The following is a 23,635-nucleotide window of genomic DNA, read 5'->3' on the forward strand; positions in this document are numbered from 1 at the left end:
ATTTTCCTCTACAAGTCCCGGCCTTTAACTGCTCCAGAAATCAATTATCGTGCACGATTTCCGGCAATGTTCTGACATGGGACGCGTGGCCAGCTCCGAGGGGGCACGCCACCAAGAGAAACGGCTACTTACTCAGGTTGTGATTGTCCTTCTTCTGCCTCTCCTTGGCCAGGGCTCTCGCTTCAGACTCTGTGGGGAAAATACACGCTGTGCACGTGAATGAAGTCGTTAGAAACTGGAACTGTCCGGGTTCGACGACACACTACAGAACATCTCATTCTACAAACGCACAGAAGCTCCGCGGGCTGCACTTCAAGTAAAACGGTGCTTTTTATTAAAATAAGGTCTTTAAAATAGTTTGCACTTTTCCAAAAGCACCGTGTATCCAACACACGCAAACGCCCAGACTCCACGGATGGGTGAGGGACAGTAATAATGATCCACAGCGTGCTGCACAGGTGTTCCAACGTTAATGGGGATCAGATAAAGGCCCGGGAGTCTGCTGTTGGTATTCTATAGTCAGGAGTCAAGTTTTCTTTACAGGCCAGAGGACGATTTTCCTGCCTTTGCTTTGCTGCCCTGCAAACACCCTGTCGTGGGAACTGAGCTGGGACCCTCCCACACTGAATCTCCATGTGACCCCACGGGTTCCTGGACTTGAACTCACTGAGAACTTGGAGCCGGGTCCTGACAGGATCTGCCAGAACACAATGCTCACTGACTCTTGGGAGCCACTATGCACCAGTGTGAGTCTCAAGGACCTAGATAGGGATGGGGTGCGGAGGCATCTGGCGGCAACCGTGTTGGGGAAGTTCTGTTGGCGCACTCCTGTGAGCCTCTGAGCAAGGATCTTGCCCTCTGCCTCACAGCAAAAACGCCAAGACTGAACATGCTGTTTGACCCACCCTGGGCCCAGAGAGCTCTGTCCATTCCTTCCAGAAGGGAGGCCTGGAAGGCTCACCAGCAGTTTGCCATTTGGCCTCAACAGCAGGCCTTGAGGTGCACGCACACGTTTATCTCATGTTATTACACATGCGTGTGGGTCCGTGCAGTCACATAACACACGAGGAGCTCAGCTGACAACACACTGCATGCATGACGGGGTCCAGGGAGACTGCCTCTGAGTGACACTGCGGGTGTCTGTCACAGCGCACCATGACGTTCACAGGGATGCATCCCCGTGTGGCCCTGTGTGCACACTGTGTGCACCTCTGTGCACGCAGGCACCTAGAATGCAGAGGCTGTGTCAGCTGGGAGGGTCGATCCCAGCCGTTTTCTAGCTCCCCACCTGGAGGAGCGGCAGCGGCTTTTACTCCACGCCGCCTCTCCGGGGTCTTAGTTGCTGTTTTATGCTGAGATGGGGCGGAGGCCACTCCTCACCAAGGGAGAAAGCCTGCTCTAACGCACTTCCTGCCTCGGTCTCGGAGCCAAGTGCTTTCCCTGAGGCCCTGGCAAGGTGGCCAACAGGCAACCTCACCCCTGCCCCAAGAACCACCATCCTGATGGCTCCATTTTATGACCTGGTGTCCCCTGTGTAACAGACCTTCTGCACGTGATGTAGCAGAAACAGCACGTGGCATCTGAAGATGTGAGAAGAACGCCGTTAGCCCAGCCCAGCTGCGAGTCAGAGGGAAATGCAGGGCAGGGTGCTCAAACTCAGCACCACCAGGGCCTTACAGTGACGTCATCACCAGGCAGGGCGCAGGGGCCTGCAGGGGGTGCTGCCTGCCCTCTGGCCCAAGGGGCATGCGCGTACAGACAGCAAACGGGTGCCCCGCGGCAATGGTGCCCCATCCCCAGCGTCTCAGGAGATACTGGAAACCAGGATAGCCACGCATTAATCCTCCATCTTAAAATATCACACCACGTCTGATGACTTCAGAGACCCAAGGACCCAGGTCCATGGGTCACACACGGTCTAGACTCAAGTGTGCTGGCCACTCTGCCCCTGGCAAGGAAAGCAGCGGGAAGCCACAGTAAGACGCATACCTGCTGGGTATGGTCACGTACCTGTGAGCTCCCTCTTGATGTTGGGCAGGTTGGCAGGGCAGGAGTTACTGATGGTAAGGCCCGGGGGAGGCAGGCCTTGGTTGCCATAAAGGTCAATCAGGTTTCCAGAGACAGGTAACTAGAGAGAGAAACAAGGACACATATCAACTCTTGAGCAATCACCAAGTTCTGCAGATAAGACTCATGTCCTATTTCAGGCTTTGCTAAAGTCAATGATCTGCTATTTAAAAAAAAAAAAAAAAAAAGACAAAACATCTTCTTTCAAACAGGAAGTATGACATATCTATTTTTTTCTTCCACTCACAGGTCTCAGTTACAGGTCCTCCTTAGCCAGACACAGCGAGAGGAAAGGGCTGTTTCACAGCGCGTGCTGTGAGCTGCCTGGCTGGCGGCTTTATTTTGAGCGTGGAGACACTGGTTAAGGGGGCGCAGGAATCCCTGGAACAGCAGCCCCACAGGCCAGGACTGAACCGAGGCTTCGGCTGTGCGCTTGGGCTCTGGGCACGGCCTTTGCCCCTCACTGAGCTCTCGGTCAAGTCAATTCTCCTATTTCCCTCTATCCCCTTTACTCTTCTTCTCTTTTATAAGAAAAAGCAACAAAAAATGTTCCTTTGTTGTTGTTTTGACTTATAGAGTGACTCTGGAAAATGATTTCCTTATTGCTAGTTTCCTTGAAACTGAAATTTTTCAGAAAGCCACCAGAGGGAGCCACAGACTTTAATAAAAGAGCAAAAAGTGACGACTTTTAAAAAAAAAAAAAAAAGAATGAAAGAAATATGGAGTGTTTTCAAGTTAGTTCAGGCGTCCTTGGGTTTTTCCCTCTCCTTCTGAACTGACTTCCTCTGTGGGGACTTGCGTTTCCCCATCACTGCTTGGACGGGATGGTTTTATTCACCCACTTTTGTCACCAGAGGCTCAAGACCTCTCATTTTGCTGTGCCCTGGAGAGAGCTGTGAATACCAATGAGGAAGGACACCCCTCCACACGGGCGGGCTGCTGTCAGTTCCAGAGAGCCAAATGTCCTCTATGCTGCGGGGCAAGGCGCGAGGTCACGCAGCCCTTCCCCCATCACGGCTGGATTTGACTCCCTGGCCAGGGAAGTAAGTTCAGAAAACATTCCCATTTGATGGGAACCTTCGTCGAGTAAAGTCTGTGCCCCAGGCTGACCGGGCCCCGTCGGAAATGCCACCATTGGAAGTGTTTGGGTCTCGGCACATCTGCAGGTACACAGCGGGTATGTGGCATGGCACCCACATCCAGACACTAACTCCTCTGTGCTTCCTTCGCGCCCTCCGTGCACTCCTGGAGACAGTGAACACAGGAGCTCCGTGCACCTGCTCTTGCCTGCGGTCCACCACAGGAGCAGCAGCGTGGGACTCTCCACCGGTGCCACCACGTTTGCATGAACAAGTTTCAGATTTTGGAGCATTTTGGTTTCTGGACTTCCAAATGAGGGGTACTCAACCTGCAGAACCATTCACCCCTTCAATGACCACAAGCATGCAGATGAAAACGCATCCGGAGATAAAAACGGGATCCAAAGTGCTTCCCTTCTCGGGAGCCATCTGGGTCTCTTCTGCCCTGGCTTCCCAAGAGACAGCCCATAAGTCAAGCCCCTGGCTAGAGAGTGGGGTGCAAGAGCCTTTGAGGCAGGCTAAAGGACCCTGGCTCTAAGAGGACCGGGGTGGACAGGGAGGGCAGGGCCCAGCACCCACGGGTCCCTGCTGAGGAGGCATTTACAGTATCTGCATAAACCTGCCCCCCAGCCAGCACACACATGCAAAAACATACACACTGAGCTGCAACAAAATGTCCTTGACCCACACTGCAGGGCCCTGCAGCTAAGGAGGAGTCGCTGATAAAAAGTAGCTTTGATTATTAGCTGTCATTCCACTAAGTGGCTCTGTTTGAAATAGGTCACCTCCTCAGGGTCACCTTGCCCTGTGCATGCTCAGTTTCCTTCTTGTCCGACTTAACACTAAGCGAAAGGCCTTCCCACCTCCCAAGAGCCCTGGAAAGAACCAGAGAGCTGGGAACTAACAGCTGCTAGGATCATAATGCCTCCCAAAACTCACTCTTATTCTCTATCTTGCAGGAGTTTCAGATTTGAGGAAAATTTTTCATATTAACAAATCAAGAATATAACTTAAAGAGTCAAAGCAATAAGCTAAAGGGGGGGAGGATCCATTCCCATGACTCTGGAAATGCAAATCATACATATTACATTTTCATATGCAAATTGGATGCAAAACAGGCAATCTTGTTATTATGATGATTTATTAGAGCTAAATAACAGGCAAGTGATATGTATCGCTGGCTTGAAAAAGAAGCATCCAAGTCATCAAAGCCTCTTCTTTGGACAGCTGACTCCAAACCTCTCCAGGAGGGGAACATGTTTTCTAACCATATTCAGTACATATACATATACATGTATAAGTTCAGAATGTTTGAGAACTATTCAGCATATTTAAAAACTGATTCTGGGATTTATCCTGAGTTTTGCAAACAACAACAAAAAAATTTCTGTGCCTCTACTTCTGGGTTAGAAAAATTCCCCCATAAACACAGTTAACATCAAAAGTACATCACTGTCACACCTTTGGGACCAAGAGGAAGAGATGTCTTTGGCAGATATGGTTGTCTGCATCTTTGACAGTTTTATCTGGACACTAACTTAATGGACTAGAGTCCCTCCCCAAGCTGGAGCCACAGCAGGGACAGAGGAGAGCCCTGGTCCCACCAAGAGAAAGGGAAGAAGGCCCCCCGCCTCTGTTCTTGCCCCTGTTGTGGTCTGAATTGAGTTCTTCAATGTTCTGCTCCACCAAAATGAATATTTTCCCAAGCAGATGATGATTGTGAGCCATTATTATTTCTTCTCTCTGGTCGGTCCCTTCTCTGGGTATCAATTGCACACTGTTAGTACGAGCGAGCAGGGACTTTTTTCCTTTGTTATGGGACAAGAGGCCCTTGTGCTCTCAGAATAGTTATTACTGGACGTCGATCCCCTTAGGATAGTTTCCTCTCTGTGTTCCTTCCACTTTTTTTTTTTTTTTTTTTTTTTTTTTTTAGTAGTTAACTTGAAATAAAGCATTTCAAAAATCAAATAAAAGGGGAAAGTGCCTACCATGAAGAACACTCAATTTAAACTTTCTGTGGGAAAGAAATTAAGATGGGAATGGGTCATAGCAGCTTGGTTATTTAACGTAGATGACCACCACCCATGTTTGGGAGGAATCAGGGCTGGCAGCTGACTTCTAGTGAGGGTCCAGGACTCCTTTCTGTGGATGGAGACCTAGTCCTAGACCTGTTTTACAGGTGAGCACACAGAGGCAGAGCGGGTATAATTCACCCGAAAGCGTGCGTGCAGAGGCCTGTTTCCAAGCCTGTGTGCCCACACTCTCCGTTTTACAGTCTTTCCCCAACAGCAAAATGCTGTGATAGTTTTGTTGTAAGACTCAGAGGAGGCGACGTTTTGCCTTTTTCTGGTGTGGAAATATAGAGAGGTAGATGCCAACATGAAGTGGCTGGCTGCAGGGTACTCCTCTCCTGCCTGAGAACAGATTCACCTGGCTCCAGAGCATCTTTCCTGCCTGGAAATCGCCCTGCTCCTTCATATCCTCCCCGCTGAAGAGCTAGGGCCTCCCCTTCCAGGTGGCATGCCCAGTGGTGACGGGTCACCCCTCACCTTCCATCTGCAGCACCACCCCCCACCGGTGAGAGCAGCCTCAGAGAGCCTCCAGGAGCAGTTAGGTCAGGGGGAGCAGCACCCGATGTCAGGCGCACTGACCCAGACATGTGGGCACCCATTCTAGGGGGAGAAGCACGGGGGCGCCACAACTATCTTCAGGAGGATTGGTCTGTGGAAGAGCTCATGTGAGCCGGGACCCAGGTTGGACTGCAGATTCCCACCGCAAGGGACACTTTGATTACTGGGTGATGCTGCTCTTACCAGAGCTGGGCACCTAAGAGGTACCCTGTGAACACCAGGTCAATCAACAATTAATTACCTCAGTAACTCTGGTGATGTTACTGAGTACAACTTATGCTTCCACTGGTAAACGTGATGTGTTATTGAGTGAGATGACCATGTGAGGTGGGTATGATTAAAAACCCTGTTTTCTAGGTGGGGAACATAGGACTTCAAGAAGCCAAGCGACAGGCAGACTTCGGACTTGAACCCAGGTTGGTCCCCGTTCTCCACAGCCAACCGCTGTGCTTGACTGCTAGGCCTGGCGGATCCTTCACCAGAGGCCACCTGAGAAGCTAAGAGCCACACTCTGGAATTCCAAGGAGCTGCAGGAGGAGGCTGGTGGGCCAAGCACGGGGTTGGATCAGACATCCCCCTGGGTCCTCGTCATTACAAAAAGGAAGGATCTGTGAAGTCGGGTCAGTTCTACAGGCCACTTGAGTGCAGCCAGGTACCCAGAGGGTGCCGCTCCCACAGCCAAGCTCTAGGGACGATAGGGCCACTGATCGCTGAGGCGGCCGCAGGATGGGGCCATGAACACACCCATGTGTTTTGGTACACACGTGGGTTCCCCAGTGCCAGCTCTCCTGGGCACTTTGCTAATGCCCACCTTCGGATTCTGGCTGGTGTCAAGTGCAGTGGCATCTCATTGGATGTGCCAAAGTTTCCAAGAGGGTTGGGATAGTGGCAAGGAAACGTGTTAAAATGGCCCAGCATCTGGTTCTTCCAAAATCAGGAGGTGCATGCAGGCTTTGAGGTTACAAGGGGAGCTCTGCCCCCGTGGGAGTTCAGGCAAACCAACTTGAAGAACTGGACTGAGATGAAAAAGAAAATGCTAAATATAAAACTCAGCTTCCTGGGGGCCTGGTGTGAGTCAGGAAGGGCTGTCCTCCGCCCAGCCGGGGAGTTTACTCCTAGAAGGGTTTTGGCTTTTGTTTTTGTTTTTTATTGTGGTAAAATTGACGCACAACATAAAAGTTACCCTCTTTGCTATTTTTAGGTGCACAGCTCAGTCGTGTTTAGTATACTCATATTGTTGGGAAAGAGAACTCCGGAACCTTTGGTCTCACAAGTTTGAAACCCCCCACCCATTAAACGAGACCCCTACTCCCTCCCTGCAGCAGAGGCCCGCCTAGCATTCCTCTCCTGGGAGATGAAAAGGACCATACTGCCCACCCAGCAGACCCCGCTCTGGCTACAGAATTCTCTGCGAGACTCTCTAGCCTAGCGATGACCTAACGCAGAGGACAAAGGGGGCTCAACTTGACTCAGTTATCGCGAGGACCCGGTAAGACGTGTGGTAAGACTCGGGAAGGACAGTGACAAATGAGGCCAATAAAACCAGTAGAGGAAAATAAGCACACGGGCTCCAAGCGAGGGAGCAAAGGCGGCCCCATGCCCTAGGGCTCGAGTGACACGGAGGCTCCGTGACCACCGTCCGCTGAACTGAGGCCTGAGGAGAATGTGCTGCTGGTGAAGGTGACCTCGTGACCCTACCACCCGGGAACAGGAAGGACCCCCTTCTGGAACCTGGCTTGACTCTCAGGCCAAACTGAACACCGCCGTGCATCGCAGTGAGGGGCACTAGCGGGACGTGGGCCACGGGGGAGCTGCGAGGCCTGCTGTCCTGGGAAGCCCACCCAGACTCCACGGAACACACAGCTCTATCCCAGGGTGCCTGCGAAACTCACGAAAGATCCCTCATTTCCAACATCAAGGTGGCTTATGTATTAACTAAGATAATTCTCCGTTTTGTTGTTGCTGTTGTTATTGTTAATTTCTCCATGAATCGCTTAAGAACTCAACCCCAAACTAAGAGTTCAGAAAAGAGGGAGAGAGCAAAGCAAACATCTCAAGATTTTCTAAAAACAAAACACAACAAAACAAAGGTCATCAATACCGTGTTCGCCATCTGCAAGGCAGGGTCCATCAAGCCCAGGATTTCCTCATTATAACTCGATTCCAGGCTAATGATGTCATCGATGACATCATCCATCTGCAGGAAAGAGTCACAGGAGAGAGAGAGAAATGAGCAAAAACTGTACAACACACCCCAAAGAGACATTCCGGGTTCTAACCTAAAGCAGTAATGCTCTTTAGTCAAGTCCTGAGAGTGACCGTCCTCTCCCCAGTGAGATGAAAATACAGACCACTAACTTCAACAGACGCTAAGCCCGACACTCGTGGTCAGCATCTGAGGGATCCAGGTGCCCAGCACCACACCTCAGGATTTGCATGGGCTCTGTCATTCACCCTGACGACGACCCTATCGAGGTCAGTACCATTACTGCAGCAGCCGTCCAGGCGAGATGAGGAGAGCCCACCCGGAAGCAGGGCTGGGCCAAGACTTGTTCCTGGCTTTCCCTACTATGCTGCACTGCCTGTCCTGAACAGGAAAGATGGACCAGGAAGTCTCTTCCTGAACAAGCGCTGCCACTTCCTGTGTTCCCTTCCCATACCCCACTGCAGGAGGAAAGTGCAGAGGGAAATCCAGCCCTTGGTTCCACAGGCCCTGTAGACACTGTGGCTCTCAGGACACTGGCTGGCCCTGCACTGATTCAACAGTGGCTTGTAGAATCACTAGCTCCTTGCACAGCTGCCAGAGCTCGGAGCATGAGGCACTCCCAGGAGGTGGATTTTACTCCTGAAGTTCCCAGACATCAGGCACGATGGTAAACAAGAGCGGTCACCCATGCCTTGCGGCAGTTGCCAGAGAAGTCTGCAAACACCTCTGGGTAAACACCTGTGTGTGCAAGTCCGGGGGCGTGCGTGTGCTGGGGTCTACACAGTGCTTCCCAGGCACACGAGGGGGCCTCAGAAGGCACAGGGATGCTGCCCTAGAGTGATCCCACTTCTCAGTTTAAGGACAAAGCCTCCTATGTCCGAGAGGCTCCATGTGCCAGTGCCTGAAATGGGGACCAATCAAGCTCCCCACCCTACTGGCTTCTGGGGAAAACTCAGGATAAATCATAGGAGGTATTCACTGTCAGGAAAACGTGGACGTTTAATATGGGAATCGCAAAATGATCCCTCAGAAGGATCGTTGGCAGCCAAGTTTGAAAAACTGCTAGAACCCTGTTAGATTCCGTTTCTGGGTGACACCAGTTTTATTTGTTTCCGATAGATGATTTCTAATTGAGTTGATTATTTTTATGAAAATAACATTAGTGGGCTTAATGTGTTTTTTTTCATATATTTTTTTCTCTCATAACAGAAATCATGCAGGCTGATGCTAGGAAATACAGAAAACAGACTATAAAAATGTGCCCTATTCTAATATAAAAAGTTGGGAAAGCAAAACAGAGAAATTTTTTTGTTGCTCATCTTCTCTTGCGTATCTGTACACACGCAGAGATATATAAATAGGTGTGACCTAATTTGTCCATTCAATAGGATGTTGTAGTAGAACCTTGACTTATTTGGGAAAACAGCCATTAGCTATTATTAAATTAATAAGGCCTCAGAGGGTGTGTTCTGTGAGATTCCACTTAGAACAACGTAGATCACACAGATACAGCTTGGGCTTACTCACAGCCTAGGAAAACGGCTGCCCGACAAACCTGCGTCACCTGCAATGACGATAAAACACACAGAGCCTTCATCTCGTTTCTGAAAATTCATGCAGCTAAGCACATTCTCATGAGTTAAAGTAACTTTGGGGAAACAGACATTGAAAATACCTAGTAATTATTTAATGGTGAGCTACTGTGAACACACGGCCCTGTTCATGGCTTTTCCTACTTTAAAAAAAAAAAAGTCAAGGGGGGTGAACACCCGGAGGTGTCCGGGAGGGCGGCGAGCGGCTCGTACCTGCATGCACGAAGCTCGCGGGTGTGCGTTCATGCCGGGGCACTCGCTCTCCACCCTGTTCTGCTCTTCAAACTTATAAAACCCCTGCAAAACACAAGGCAGAAGAGCCCCAGGTTGGACTCCGCAGCGACTCTGCAGTGAGCAGCTCACGCAGGCTGACAGCACAGCCACAGGAAGAAGGAAGCGCTCCAAGAAGGCAGAGCCCACCCGGAGACAGGAGGAAGGAGGAACGCGGGCCGTCATCGCGCTGCATGGCAGGTAGGGACAGAGGAGCCGCCTGGCCCGGCCGCGGGCAAGGACCTGGTCCTTCTCGTGATTAGAGTCACTTCTGACCTCAAACGACTCAGAGGCCAGGAAAACCCTGCCAAAATGAGGCTCATCCTCAGGATTTGGAAATAACGGGCGTTAAATCCCAGCCCTCCTCTGGGGTCCTTCTGGGCTCCGATTGTGGTTCGCCTGAAGGTCTGTCTGGGTCTCCTCTCCAGCCCAGCCTTTACCAAAGTGGGTTTGACAGGCAGCAGCAAAATGTCATGATGAAACCCCAGGCAGGCAGCCACCAATCAGCCCCTGGCTTCCCTCAGGATCTCATGTGCCGTGTTATTCAAATCCGGCAGGCAAACTCTGCTTGTTTTGTTCTGTTTTTGTTTTTGTTTTTTTAAATTTTTTTCAACTCAGGGAGAAATAAAAATAATATTACAGACATTCACGGAGAGCAGCACTGCTCCGCCACCTGGTCCACACCTTTCTATTCCTGCCTTTCCTCTTCCGCCTCCCCTTCGCCTCCGCATGCTCGCCACCTCCTGAGTGGGAAGGCAGGGATGGGAAGAGGGCGTGGGGTGAAGGAGGCAGAGGCTGGTTGGGGAGGTGGCCTCGCCGCGTTCCGCTTGGAGTGGCCCTGGGCTCCTGTTAGGGTCTGCAAACCCCAAACCCAGAATGGGGAACAGGAAACTGGAGCATGACAGCCAGGCTGGACAGTCCAGATAGGCCCTGATGGCCGAGGCCGGGTGGACAAGGGAGTCCACAGTCAAGGGCGGGAGGAAGAGGCGACAGACAGGTACCGAGTGTGAGGAGGAGGAGGGGCGGAGAGGAGGATGGATTACCTCTTTGTCACAGTTGGAGTTAAGCGTAAGCATGGCCATGGGGCTGTTGGGCGCGCTGCTCCCCGGCACCGGCGGCATGACGCGGTCGCCCGGCTGGTTTGGACATGGCAAGCTCAGGACCTGGTTGGCATGTTTGTTTGCTAAAGTGGTAGAAAGGTACTGCTTTACCTGCTGCCTCTGCGCTTGCTGTATGTGGTACTTGGTGGGGTTTTCGAGGTGGGTCTGCACCTGAGCACAGCCGGGAGGGAAAAGAAGACAGCAGGTTATTCCCGAGCGTCAGACGGCTCTCCTCCAGGCTCCTGCAGACCGACCGGCCACCCCGGAGTGCACTCGGAAGCGCCTGCGTCCCTGGCCCGCAGGAAGGGATTTTGATATCATGGGAGTCTAAAGTCCAACCTGTAGGATTCGGGGTAAGACGGCTCTGTTTAATGTCCTTGCTGATTAACTACCCATCCCTGTCAAACTTGTGCCCTTCTCCCGTCTAGTCATTAAAAGTTTGCAAATACCAGTAAGGCAAACGTGTCTCCAGGGCACCTGAAAACATTCAGTAAGATCAAAGTCACAATCTCCAACATGCATATTCAGTGTGTCACACTTTCCTTGGCAAAGAGAACAGCTTTCTGTTAAAACGCACACACACACACGAAATAACACACCAAAATCTCCCTAAAAAGTCACTGTAAAATGGTTGTAGAAAATAAACACTTCGATGTTTAAATCAACTGGTTTAAACATGATTCCTCCTCCTTTAATCTGAATGATTTTTAACATTTTAGTTACAAAGGAATTCAGTTGAAAACGCAACTCCATATTAAACAGTTCTTTTTCCCAAACACGCTTACATGTATGTGTTTTGAAAGGCATAACTAAGCCACCCAGATACTTTTTTTTTTCCTTCGAAACATTAATGCAAAATCAGAAATGCTTTTTGAAAAAAAATCAATGCCATTCAATCTAAAGTAACTCTTTCCTTGACACACACAATTTAACTCTAAGGGGTGTGAACAGGAGATGGAGATCACACAGCCACACACTGGGGAAATACACCCTACCATTTACCCTGTTCCAAACTCTCCTGAATTACTTCTTATTGCATCAGACGATAAACATCACTAAAAGAGCAAATTTGCACTGATTAAGAAAAGCGTGCTTATCACAACAACTTTAAAGAAGCGAATTTGTCAACATCCTGCCGTATATTTCAGAAACCAAATAGGAACAAGAATCAAGCTCACCTGATAGTGATTATATTCTAGCATTTCCAGCATAACAACGTTTTAGGCAGCCCCGATCCAACGAGAAACGGCAGATTATTCTCCCTCTATTTCTGTGACTCCAATCCCAGGACTGACTGACATCCAGAAGCACCATGAACAGGGCCGCCCGAGACGCCACCCTAACCCGGCCGCGCAGTCCTGCTTATAACAACCTAAGCTAATTAGCTATGCATGTAAAAACCATTCTCACAAGGGGCTTTTTTTTTTTTTTGGGAAGCCTATGAGTTTGGTCTTAAATATTGATATCAATTTTCCCCCTGGCTTGACGTCACGCTTTTTTCCCTTAAATATAAAAGAACCTTTTTAAGGGATGAGCTATCAAAGTCAAGCTCACTGGCAGATCAAGGCCAATTCACGATTCATCTTTAGTTCCGGTAGTATTAATAGACAATGGCATTTCTCTCTCAGCAATAGGTTAGGAGCTGGGCACCCCCTTCGGAGCAGTTGGTGCCCAAAAGCTACTGCTGCACATGAGATCTTTTAATGGCCACATAACACAGCCACGTCCGAGGGCGAGAAGACCCTCTTGCAGGGAGGAGGGTCTGCTGCGCTTCCCAGCTCAGCAGCCTCACCCTGCATCCTGGTCTCCACGCAGGGACCTCCTAGCTCCTCCATGGATGGACGTGTTGCTTGTGACCAACCCCCATCAGGAAGAGGGGGCTGCCCTGAGCAGGATGCAGCACACCCGGTGCTGAATGCATCTTTACACAGAAAATAAGACAGGCCTGCCAAGTTGAGCCCTCAAGTTAGGAAGCATGGACATCTTTGCTAAAAATGTTCTAGTGTTCTTCTTGGAGCTAGAGAAAAACATCAGTTTTTCATACATATGTTGTCATCATACATAACTGATGCGTGTATGTGTCCATTCATTGAACCATTTCATGATTCACTATTATGAGCGAGACCCTGTAAATCATAGAACATGCTGTAAACAAACACATACAAACATAGATAGGATTTCCGACTTCATAAAAGAGACAGTGTGGGGTGAGGTCAGAAAAATTAAATAATTAAAGAACAGACCCGGGTGTGTGGCACACCTCTGTGATTCCAGCAGCCCAGGAGGCTGAGGCACAAGGATCACAAGTTGGAGGCCAGCCTCAGCAACTCAGTGAGGCCCTAAGCAACTTAGTAAGACCCTGTCTCAAAAGAAAAAAATCAAAAGGGCTAGGAGTGTAGCTCAGTAGTTATGCAACCCTGGATTCAATCCCCAGCACCAAAACAAGAAGAGAGGGAGACACACATGTTCTAAGATCATGATGAACATCCAATGATCACTGTGGAAGTGGCATAGTATTTTAAGCATAAAAACGTTAGATTTGTTAATTTCGTCCAAATACTCGGGATGGGGATGTCCTTTGAGATGACCACCTCAGACTCTCTCCAGCACCTGGCCTTGCCACCCAGAGGCCACAGAGACATTTTAAGTTCACAAAGGGTCCAGACACGATAATGAAGAGGACAAAAATAAACACAGGCGGTGGTGGGCGCAACGTGCTGTTTTCACCACTGCACTCGAGGAGGAAGAAAGGGCCGCACATTTAAAAATAGACGCCAATGCTCCTCCGGGTCCTCACTCCTTAAGGAAGCCGCTTCCGCTTCACTCAGGAACAAGGCGACCTGCCCCCGGCCTGGCCCTGCCCCTGAGGTCCCACCACGCACAGGGCTGGAGGCAGGGCTGGTGGCCCAGCAGGTTCCCTGTCCCCCTGAGCCTTCGAGCCAGGCGAAGGCAGATGGCCTCCCAGCAGGACGCCAGTCAGACAGGGCAGCTGTTTGCAGCCGACATCTGGAGCCAGGAGATGGCGAGGGACCGGAGCGCGGGGTAGGTGACCGAGGAGAAGACGCAGCCCGTCTACACCGCAGCTGGCTCATGCTGTGGGCTGCCAGTCCAGGGCTCCGGTTGTCCAAGGGCAGCTGGCAACGGAGCACCTTTTTTAAGTTAGATACTCTAAATTTAAATAACGGGCAGCTTTCTGGTTTACTTTCTACACGGCGTGAAAGCAGCCCAACACTGGGGCTGGACTCTGCCCGCGAACCCCGAGAACGGGCTCTCGTTCCCACAGCCCAGGGCTCCGAGTGACGGCCCGTCCCTGGAGGAGGGCCTCAGAGCCGCGCCCAGGAAGGCCTGTCCAAGGCCTGGCACTGCCCAGTGATGCTCTGAGGGACGACGTGCCCGTCGATGCAGGCGGCCGACAGCTGACTTGGTTCCCGTTCCGCGTTTGCACCTGCTGCCCCAGCGACCTGCGGCCAGTCGTTGCTGCTCCTGGCTCCGGTGTCCTCCTGTGCTCACAGGAGCGGTAGCGGAGCCGGCACCTGAAGGACCACAAGAGAACTCCTCTGGGGTCTTGTCTCAGGGCCTTGAAAGCCCTCCGAGGACCGTGCCTGCGGGCTGTGGGAATCAAAGGCGGGAACCCCAGGAGCAGAGGGTCACGCCCAGCCCGTGCCCCCTGGCGGCAGCATGCCGAGGTCCCAGACTCCTCGTGCAGCCTTTGAGAGCTCCCTGGCACGCCACGTGCCGGGGCCAGCGGGTCATTCCCAGAGCACAGCCCTGTTAGCCTCCTGCACACCCCCGGGCGCTCAGGTCACACTGTGTGAACCCTGATCCAGAACAGTCAGCATGGTGCACCCTCGGCCGTCAGCCCTGGCCACAGCAGGCAGGACTCTGGGCAGGTGACAAGGGGCACCCTCATGCAGAGCATGCTGGAGGAAGATCCTGGCGGCCCTGGCTGCCCCCAGCATCACCTTGAGGCTCTGCAGCCCTTTACAGCTTCAAAACCCACACGGTCATCTAACTCATGGCTCTCAGTAATGCTGTTCTCCTCGATTTTGAAACAGTTGACCAGTCATACAAATGAGAACATACGCCTGGTTCAACAGGGGACAGAAACATCTTCACGGTCTCCTGAAAAATCCATGGTTTTGACCTTCAAACCAAACACCCATGTTGAGGACTTCAGATAGCCCAGGCCGACCCCATTCAGTAGGGCTGGTCACCTAAGCACAGACCACAGAATAAAACTAGGACGCCTTGTCACAACACGCGATTTGCCGACATCATGCGTATTCCTCAGAGAGTCCGCTCGCCCTCTGAGGTGAAGTACAAGACTCCAAGCTTTGAAACGCCTTCTTTGCTACTGCATCTGTCTTCCTGCTGGTCCCTCCTCCTTTCAGACCTGGAATTGACAGCAGAAGAGACGGACTGCACTGGACCACCTCCCAACTGTCCCCTGTAGCTTCGCCACTTCCTGAGTGACAGTGACAGGAAATTCTCCATCAGGTTCATTCTCTTTCTACTCTTCTCCTCCTGCCTGTCCATCTGGGAAGCACACTGCTGGTCCCGGTAAGATTCGGGCTGTGATTGCCACCATCCTGCTGCACAGAGGTCACTGGGGAAGAAAATCTTCCAGAAGGCACACTGGTCTCCTGCCTCATCCACGTTATCCAGAATTTGAACAAAATGGAATGGAGATTTCCATAGCCTTTAGTTTATGATTTTATTTTATTTTATTTTATTTTTTTGGCAGTGGGGACTGAACTCAGGAACACTTGACCCCTGAGCCTCATCCCCAGTCCCATTTGTATTTTATTTAGAGACAGGGTCTCACTGAGTTGCTTAGTGCCTCGCTTTTGCTGCGGCTGGCTGTGAACTCGCAATCCTCCTGCCTCAGCCTCCCAAGCTGCTGCGATTATAGGTGTGCACCTCCGGGCCTGGCAGTCTTTAGTTTATGATAGATTTTATTTTGTTTTTTTTTTTTTCCAACAAGTCAACAAAATGTTGAGATTTCTTCTGTTGAGGGAGAGAATTTGTTCTTTTCTTCAGTAAGTTTAAGGGACATTAAAGGGATCACTCAATGCTCTTCACTACCAGGACCACACCACCTTCTTTCTAAAATGTTTTTTAAATAACAATTTACAAAGAAGTCAATTATGCAATTATAACCCCTGAAAAAAAAAAAATGGTAAAACAGAGAAAGCTAGCTTTCTTTGTGTTTTCAGGCTGCGACTGAACCCAGGGCTTTGGGCAAGTGCTTTACCAACTGAGCTCTGCCCAAACACTGCCTGTCTTAAATAACTGGGGCGAAGCCTCGCAGGGTGGCAGTGTGATGAGGACCAAGGTCCCCTCCCATCCCGCAGCAGTGACATTACCCACAGCAGATAGCACAGACCCAGAACGTGAGTAATCTTGCTTCTGCATAATCTGTGCAAAGGGATCCTTGACAAAGACTAAGGATGGCAAGGACATGAATCCTGACCAGAGGGAGAAGCAGCAGAATTGGGTGCCAACAACAAGCAAAAATGAAGAGTGCTTAAGGGAAGGGGGGGTGCACATGGCCGAGCCGCTAAGCCCAGGGGCTGCCTGTTTGTGTGCGACCCATAAACAAAGGAGGGATCTTACACTTTTGAAAAAAAATCAAAAGACTGACGTTTCATGACGCCTGACAATCATGTGACTTCCGAGTGTCAATGTTGATGAAGCTTGACTGGCACACAGCCACTCCTGCACCTCAGCAGAGCTGAACTGTACCCCAAAATAAGGAAATGGGGACATGGACCCCAGAAGCTCGTGTTGGTCCTCAGAGCCTGGACTGTCCACTCTCAGGCCTCTTATAGAAAATGCTGGCCCTGTAAGAAAGTTTCACCAAACTAGAATTGAGCTGTCCTAGTGCAGAGAAGCTGTTGCACGGTCTGCAGGAAGGAATGGGAAGCGGGGTACAAATACATAACTTGGTAGTCATATTTCCAAATACTGTCTAACCTGGACCTCATCCACATGAGAAGATAGGATGTGCTTGATTACCCCCATTTCTAAAGGCAAGAAACAGACACGCTGGTTAGAACCCAGAGCCAGGTCTTCATGACCCCAGCCACGGTGGCAGACTACAGACCCCCTTCACTGGGGATCAATTTGATCCCGGGCTTTACATGAGTGAAGAGGGAAAGTCGAGCCTGTGTAAGCCAAGAGATGGGCTCGCACCCCACCATGTACTCCGCACAGGTGTGGACCTGACTCAGCCTTGGTCTGCAGACTTTCATAGACACCACTTTCTACCTCATTTCTCTGTAGGCTTCTGAAATCAGAGACAGGAGCTGTAACTGTGTGCAGATGGAAAGGAAAATAAATCTGCTTTCCTACGAGTCTGATGTTGTAAGGGAATCAACTAGACCAGCCCTACTGAAAAGTCCTAGCAAGTCTTCTGTCCTGAGCTAATGACCTGCAACAGGGTGCCTATTACAAGCTATTACAAAGGCTCAAGGTAGTGAGCCTTTGGCTCCAGGATAAGCAATACTTAATGGCCACAGAATAAAAGGTATCATCTTAAGGAAACTCCAAATCCGCATGTTATTTCTTCTCTCTCAGACTCAACCCAAAGATCATAAGAATAAAAAGAACAGGTTTTTATCTCAGCCAAATAGAAGCAGGACAGATCTGGTAGTGGCAGCCAGCTACCTGCAGAGTAGTTACTATCCTAGAGTAAAAACATCACTTCTAGCAGCAAATTTTGATGGGGATAAAAGGGAACAAGACTCAGTAAACTGAAGTTACGGCTTGTTTTAAGGGAAGACCATCCATTTAGGGCCATGCACTCTGAGGATTCAGCCATTGTCAATGACCTTAATGATAATAAACAGGAAGATTTCTATCTATTAGTAATAACAGGAATTCCTCGACAGCAAATAAGAAGACTTTTTTAAATATAGAAAACAAGATCGATATTCATGCATTGTAAACTGTCTGCCATGTGCTGGACATGAAGAATTTTATATCCCCTCCAAACTTAGGTCCATCAAAATTCATCCTCAAAAGTCACTTGGGTGACCACATATAAGTCTCGACACGGTTCTGTTTTGCTTTTTAATTGTATGGTGACAACCTCTGACTGAATACAGAAACAACTCTTGAAGGGAGCTGGTTTTGACCGTTTTAGATTCTTCTTTAGAGGTGCTGACATTGAAAGAATCTTCACAATCACCCTCTTGCCAGAAATAGAGCATTAAATACAGGATCGTGAGTCTAACTGCACGGTAACTCACGGGGACCGCGTTAGAGCAGAGCGTGGCTCTGTAGGTCTGGGATGGAGCCGGGATCCTGCACTTCTAACAGGCCCCCAGGGGACACAGACCCCGCCGGCCCAGGAAGCCAGCAGGCCCAAGTAACAGGTTCTAATACATCAGTCACAAGATCCCTGTTCATCCAATTACTATCACTTGCACACCGACTAGATGGCAGGGGGTGGAGAGGGTCTTCCACAGGATGTTCCAGAAGGGCCTCAGAGAGAACGTGACGTGTAAGCACAGATCTGAAGCCGGTGGGGCGAGGGAAGGAGGAGCACCCAGCCAAGGGCAGGGGCCCTAGGTGTGAGTGGGTGGCGGGAACAGCAGCAGAACCCACGCTCCCTGCTGGGGGTCCTTCCCTACGCCCTCTGCTCAGCCTCCTTTACTAGATGACCCTCCGCTCCCCTCCTGCAGAGTATGCTGAGGCCCCCAGCTTGATGTTATCCACCCACAATCACAGCCCTGCTGACCCAAGCCTGAGTCAAGAAGGCGACCCCTACCCCAGCCAGACTTCTCTGAATTCCAGACCGATCTGCACCTGCTGCCCGACAGGACTGGGCCATTCTGCAAGTGGCACGTCCCACCCCTCCCTGAGTAGCTGCTCTGTCTACTCGTAACAGTGGCAACTCCAGCTCCTGTTAGGAGCTTCTGGGTTTTTACATGTCAAAGCGGTCTCCACAGGGTCTGTCCAGTTGCTCATTCCAAAACCCTGCTACCTTTGACTCCTTATTTCCCTCCTACCCTGTATCCAATCCACCCATGGGACATCAGCTCCGTCTTCAGAACACAGACAAGTTTTGCCTGGCTGTTCCCCGCTACTGTGGCCTCCTGACTCACACCTTGGACTCAAAGTCCCCTGGCCACCCGTGTGTCCTCTTAGTCTATATTCAAGACAACGGCTGGAGCGGTCTTGAGATCCAAGTCCACCATGGCAGTCCTGTGCAGCGCAGCATAGGACAAAACGAAACCCACCTCTGCAACCGTCACCTACCCGTTTATGAGAAAGAGCCTACAAGAGCCTATGAGCCCTTGGACCAATGCTCGCTAGAGCTCGTTAGAAATGGTCGTACTGGAGCCCAGGCCTGAGCTAAGGAAGCAGAACCTCTGGGTGTGGGGGCCACAAATTGAAGTTCGCTCGACAGGTCTCAGGTGGACTCTTGGGCACAGCACAGCTTGAAAGTCCCTGCCCCTGTGCCTGCTCCTCCCACATCCATCCTAGGTACTCAAAACCCTGACCCACACCCTGCCAGCTCCCCAGATCCCTGCTCTACTTCCAGAACATGACCTAGACTTAGTGGACACTTGGCGAATCTTCAGTGAATCAAGGAACAAAGGGAGACCGTGTGGCTGAAGGGCACAGAGGTCAGAAGCCAAGGCCTGGCCAGACTGTGCAGGGGCCCGTAGGAGCTGTCAGCGGGGATTGCAGCAGCCTCTGGAATGTCCTGGGGAAACGGAGGTGCGACCGTCCCTCGCTCACCTCGGCCACTTCAGAAAGTGCTGGAGGAGCTGGCCTCCAGGCCAGGCAGCTGGCTCCCAGCCAGCTGCCCTGCTCCTAGAGGAAAAGCTTCCTTCCTGCCAGGGTCAGCCCACATTGGCCGGTTCTCATCCAGTAGCACCAGAAGCTACAGGGCCCTGCGGGCCTGCAGAGGCCTGGAGACCTGCTGCGTCTCTCCTGCAGACCCCTGGCCAAGCGCAGCTGAGGGAGAGCCCCTGGGCTGGCAGCGGGGGACACAGACCACGGGGTCATTTACCCGCCTGTTCGGCATTTAGAGTTCTGTGGCTTTGTCACCCACCATTAGAAATTGGGAGCCTTCTGACCCAAACTTGAGTTTCTGGGTTTTCTGCCAACAGGAGAGGAAGTAGTGGCACTGACTGTCACCCTGGGGGCCCAATGGACAGCTTGCTCTTCACCCACCTGGTGCCCACCATGCTCTCAGACGCTGGCCTACTCCACTCAGCAACTCGACACCTCCAGGGACACTGGACTTGCAAACCTGCCTCACCCTTTCACCCCCACGCTCCATGGGAAATGCACAATCTCATCTGAGAAACTGGTAGAACTTTAACACATAAAATGATGTAAAATGAGATGAAACTTTAAATCACAAATATACACCCATCCAGCTAATTCCCTGTTCTAGAGTTTTCCTAGGGAGATCATCAGCTATGGGGGAGAAGATAAGAAACAAGGATGTCCAGAGCAACATCTAGAACAGGTGTGGGAATACTAACACCCAAGGGCACGCCATCTGCTTTTGTCAATAAAGCTTTATTGGCACACAACCGTGTCCAGTAAGTGTGTGTATTCTATTACTAGTTCCAAGCTGTAACAGTACAAGAGCAGAGTTAAGTAATGCACTGGGTGCCCCCAAAAGACTAAAATGTTTACTATCTGGTTGGTCCTTTACAAGAGAAGTCTGCCACTTGTTAATTTTTAATATGAAGAATTTGGAAATAGCTGGACACAGAGGTGTATGCACGTAACCCCAGGGGCTCAGGAGACTGAGGCAGGCAGATCGCAAGTTCAAAGCCAGCCTCAGCAAAAGCAAGGCACTAAGTAACTCAGACCCTATCTCTAAATAAAATATAAAATAGGGCTGGAGATGTGGCTCAGTGGTCTGAATTCAATCCCCTGTAATCCACTCCCCCCAAAAAAGTAGTTGGAGATAAATGTATAATGACAAACGATAGATTAAATAATGTATGAGACAGCCACAGAGCTGGGCTTCTCAGCCCTGGCACCACAAGGAACCAGGTAATTCTTTGTGGTGGAGGCTAATTAGTGCTCTGAGGGATGTTTGGCAGGGCTTTGGCCTCCCAGTTAGAGGCCGGCAGTCCCCAGCACCCTCAACTCCAGTGGAAACAACCAAAACCTGCTCCAGTTGTTGCCAGAAGCCCCCGGGAGCCCCGCCTCCAACTGAGAATAGGTGCCTGTGGCAGGTGCTGACAGGTGGCCAAGACACAGCCGCTGGTGTCCAGGCTTATAAAGTATTGACGGAGAGGGGGTGTTCTCAAGTTAGAGGGGCGGCCGCAGCGTGAAGCACCACACACCACTCTCTGAAGTGGTGCTCACGTGTTGCTTCCACAGGCGGCTAAGGCCACAAACCAGAGGAACCAAGGCAGCGGCCAGCCGTTCAACAGAGCCTTGGCGAGGACTCTCCCTGCACCGAGAAACCAGGGGGCTAGAGTTTTACTTCCTTCTTCTCCATTTTCTATAAAGTGCAAGGCACTGATTTAATGATAAACTCTAAGCCCCACAAAAATGAGTGCCTGTGGATCTAGGGGGTCAAAACATCGGCTGCTCCACTGAGCATCTTGCTAGCAGCCCAGGAAACCCAGAGGCTGTTACGCAATGGTGAAGTCTGCTTCCCGTCCCTCTTCTCTTCTTCTGATCAGCTTAAGAGGCCCTGTTGGTTATGAAATTCTTGGTCTCACACTGGAGCCCAGGCAGTTCGTGTTTGTATAATATTTGACACATTTTTCTGGTTTCATAAAGGGCTGTGACTCCGGCTCAGTGGGGTCCTCATAATGGCCCTTTGTGAGGACGGCCCGCCTCCCGCCCCCGGGGAGTTGCCAGAGCGCAGACCCACGTGCTAGAACTTTTCCACGGGCCGGTTGAGCAGGGCCTCCAAATCGCAGACGTCTTTTTGTCTTAGCCTTCCTCCTAAAATGCACCCATTGTTCCCAGTTTATCGGGTATTAGAGATCATTAGGCAGCTCGCTGCTTTCAGAGGGACCCACGCTCCAAAGGCACTCGCCCCTGGAGTTTGCCAGAGACGAACAGGCTGCCTGGGGCCTAAGCAAAAGGTCAGTCAGAAAGCCCCCGCCAGAGAGGAGCTGCTGGTATGAAGGTCAAGTCCACAGAACGAGGGGAGAAGCAGCTGCCTCCTGCGATCAGACCCCAGGGCGAATGTCATGAGACCCAGGGTGCTCCAGTCTCTGAGGACCGCCTTGTCTGGGGCCACTCCTCAGGCCTGCCTCATGCACTGTGCAATGACGAAATCCCACCCCACCAGTAACAGCAGCCCTGCCACAGCCCCCACCAGGAGCACACCTCCAGAGAGGCCCCCACGCCTCCAGCACCCGCCGAGCAGCCACCGACACCCAGCAACCATGAGCAGTGAGAAAAGCAGAGCCCCGACCTGGGAAAAGCGGCATTTAGGCCAGGAAGCAGGGACAAGCACCGGGTGGACTAGAGAGAGGCAGATCTCACACAGGGACAAGCGGGATGCAGAGAAGAAGACCAGGGAAGCTGCTGGGGACGTCCAGGTCGAGAAGCAGCCCGCTGCGGTGAGGCCCCGGAGATCTCATGTGGGAAGCAGCCTGGCCTGCTGCAGGAGGAAGCAGGGGTCAGCAGCCACGAAGCCACTGGAGCAGCGACCAGGCCCCGGGTGTCCTGGGGAGGACGCAAGGCTGCATGCTGCAGGCCTCACGGCCTGGAAAGGATCTTCTCTGATATCCATAGAAGACTTCGGAAGGTTTTCAAGGGAAGTGAGGAAATCTGACAAGCACTGTAGACTGTCCCTCAGGGAGTGCTAGGGTTGGGAGGTGAGAGGGGCCAGAGTCCCTGCCGCCGGACTGTGAGAGCACCCCAGTGCCCAGTGGGATAAGGACACAGCTGCTGGGTGCACCCCCTGCTTCCTGTACTGCATCAGATCTCACTTAAACAGCAGGCACTGAAGGACTGTCTATGCAGTACTTTGGCATGCCTCTCCCCCCTAAAGTGGTCACCAATGACGGACGCAGCTGTAAAGTACCCGTATTTACCTGCACGGGTCTTGCAAACAGAGGACAGGGCCCACACAAAGAGAAACGGGCAGGCAGCTCAGGGTAGTCAAGCACCTGGTTGGAATTTCAGACAGATCCGTGTTCAGATCTCGGGCGAGTTACTAAAATGTTTTGGACCTCAGCCTTCGGTTGGCCAAGTGGGGTGGTAGACACTCCCCAACAACTGTGGGTGAATTTGAGAGACGGGATAAAAAGTACGAAGCACCCAGTAAATGCTCAGTAATGTCCTCCACTATCCGCTGAGAAGTGTTGCTTTCCCATCCCAGAAGATCAGTTCACGGAGCTCACCCACCTCCAGAGCACAAGGCCGCCTGGAGGAGAGGCGAGGACAAGGGAGGTCAGGGCCAGCATCACCCCTCCTCATCGCTTTAGCTCTTAAGCTAATTCAAAGGCAGACAGAGATGGAGGAAGCAGACGTGATGGCAGAAAGCAGACCCTGGGAGCGTGGGGTGCGGGCAGGCAGGAGCCCCGCACAGGCTTCCTCCGACCTGTCCCTCGCCTGCAAGGCTGGCTCAGTCGCTGATGCTTGCACAGGACTCAGGGAACTGTAAGCCCTATGATGGCAGGCAGGGCCAGGCATGGCGATGCACACCTACAACCCCTGTGAATCAGGAGGCTGAGGCAGGAGG

At 51.4% G+C, this 23,635-nt stretch overlaps 1 protein-coding gene across 12 annotated transcripts in view; it reads right to left on the minus strand.

Annotated features, from left to right (window-relative positions):
* MITF (melanocyte inducing transcription factor) overlaps positions 1 to 23,635 on the minus strand; it is a 188,742-nt gene that overhangs the window by 14,900 nt on the left and 150,207 nt on the right. For 6 of the 12 annotated variants that reach the window (XM_079122427.1, XM_079122423.1, XM_079122433.1 and 3 more), the window contains exons 3-7: positions 10,888 to 11,115; positions 9,788 to 9,871; positions 7,878 to 7,973; positions 2,011 to 2,128; positions 133 to 207 (exon numbers count right to left, since the gene is read on the minus strand). In XM_079122427.1, coding sequence (XP_078978553.1) covers positions 133 to 207; positions 2,011 to 2,128; positions 7,878 to 7,973; positions 9,788 to 9,871; positions 10,888 to 11,115 — 601 coding nt within the window. The remainder of the gene's footprint in view (positions 1 to 132; positions 208 to 2,010; positions 2,129 to 7,877; positions 7,974 to 9,787; positions 9,872 to 10,887; positions 11,116 to 23,635) is intronic. The other 6 variants (XM_079122429.1, XM_079122428.1, XM_079122431.1 and 3 more) reach the window with 3 other exon arrangements.

The sequence above is a fragment of the Sciurus vulgaris genome (assembly GCF_902686455.1).
Source record: "Sciurus vulgaris genome assembly, chromosome: 19".
Lineage (NCBI taxonomy): Eukaryota > Metazoa > Chordata > Mammalia > Rodentia > Sciuridae > Sciurus > Sciurus vulgaris.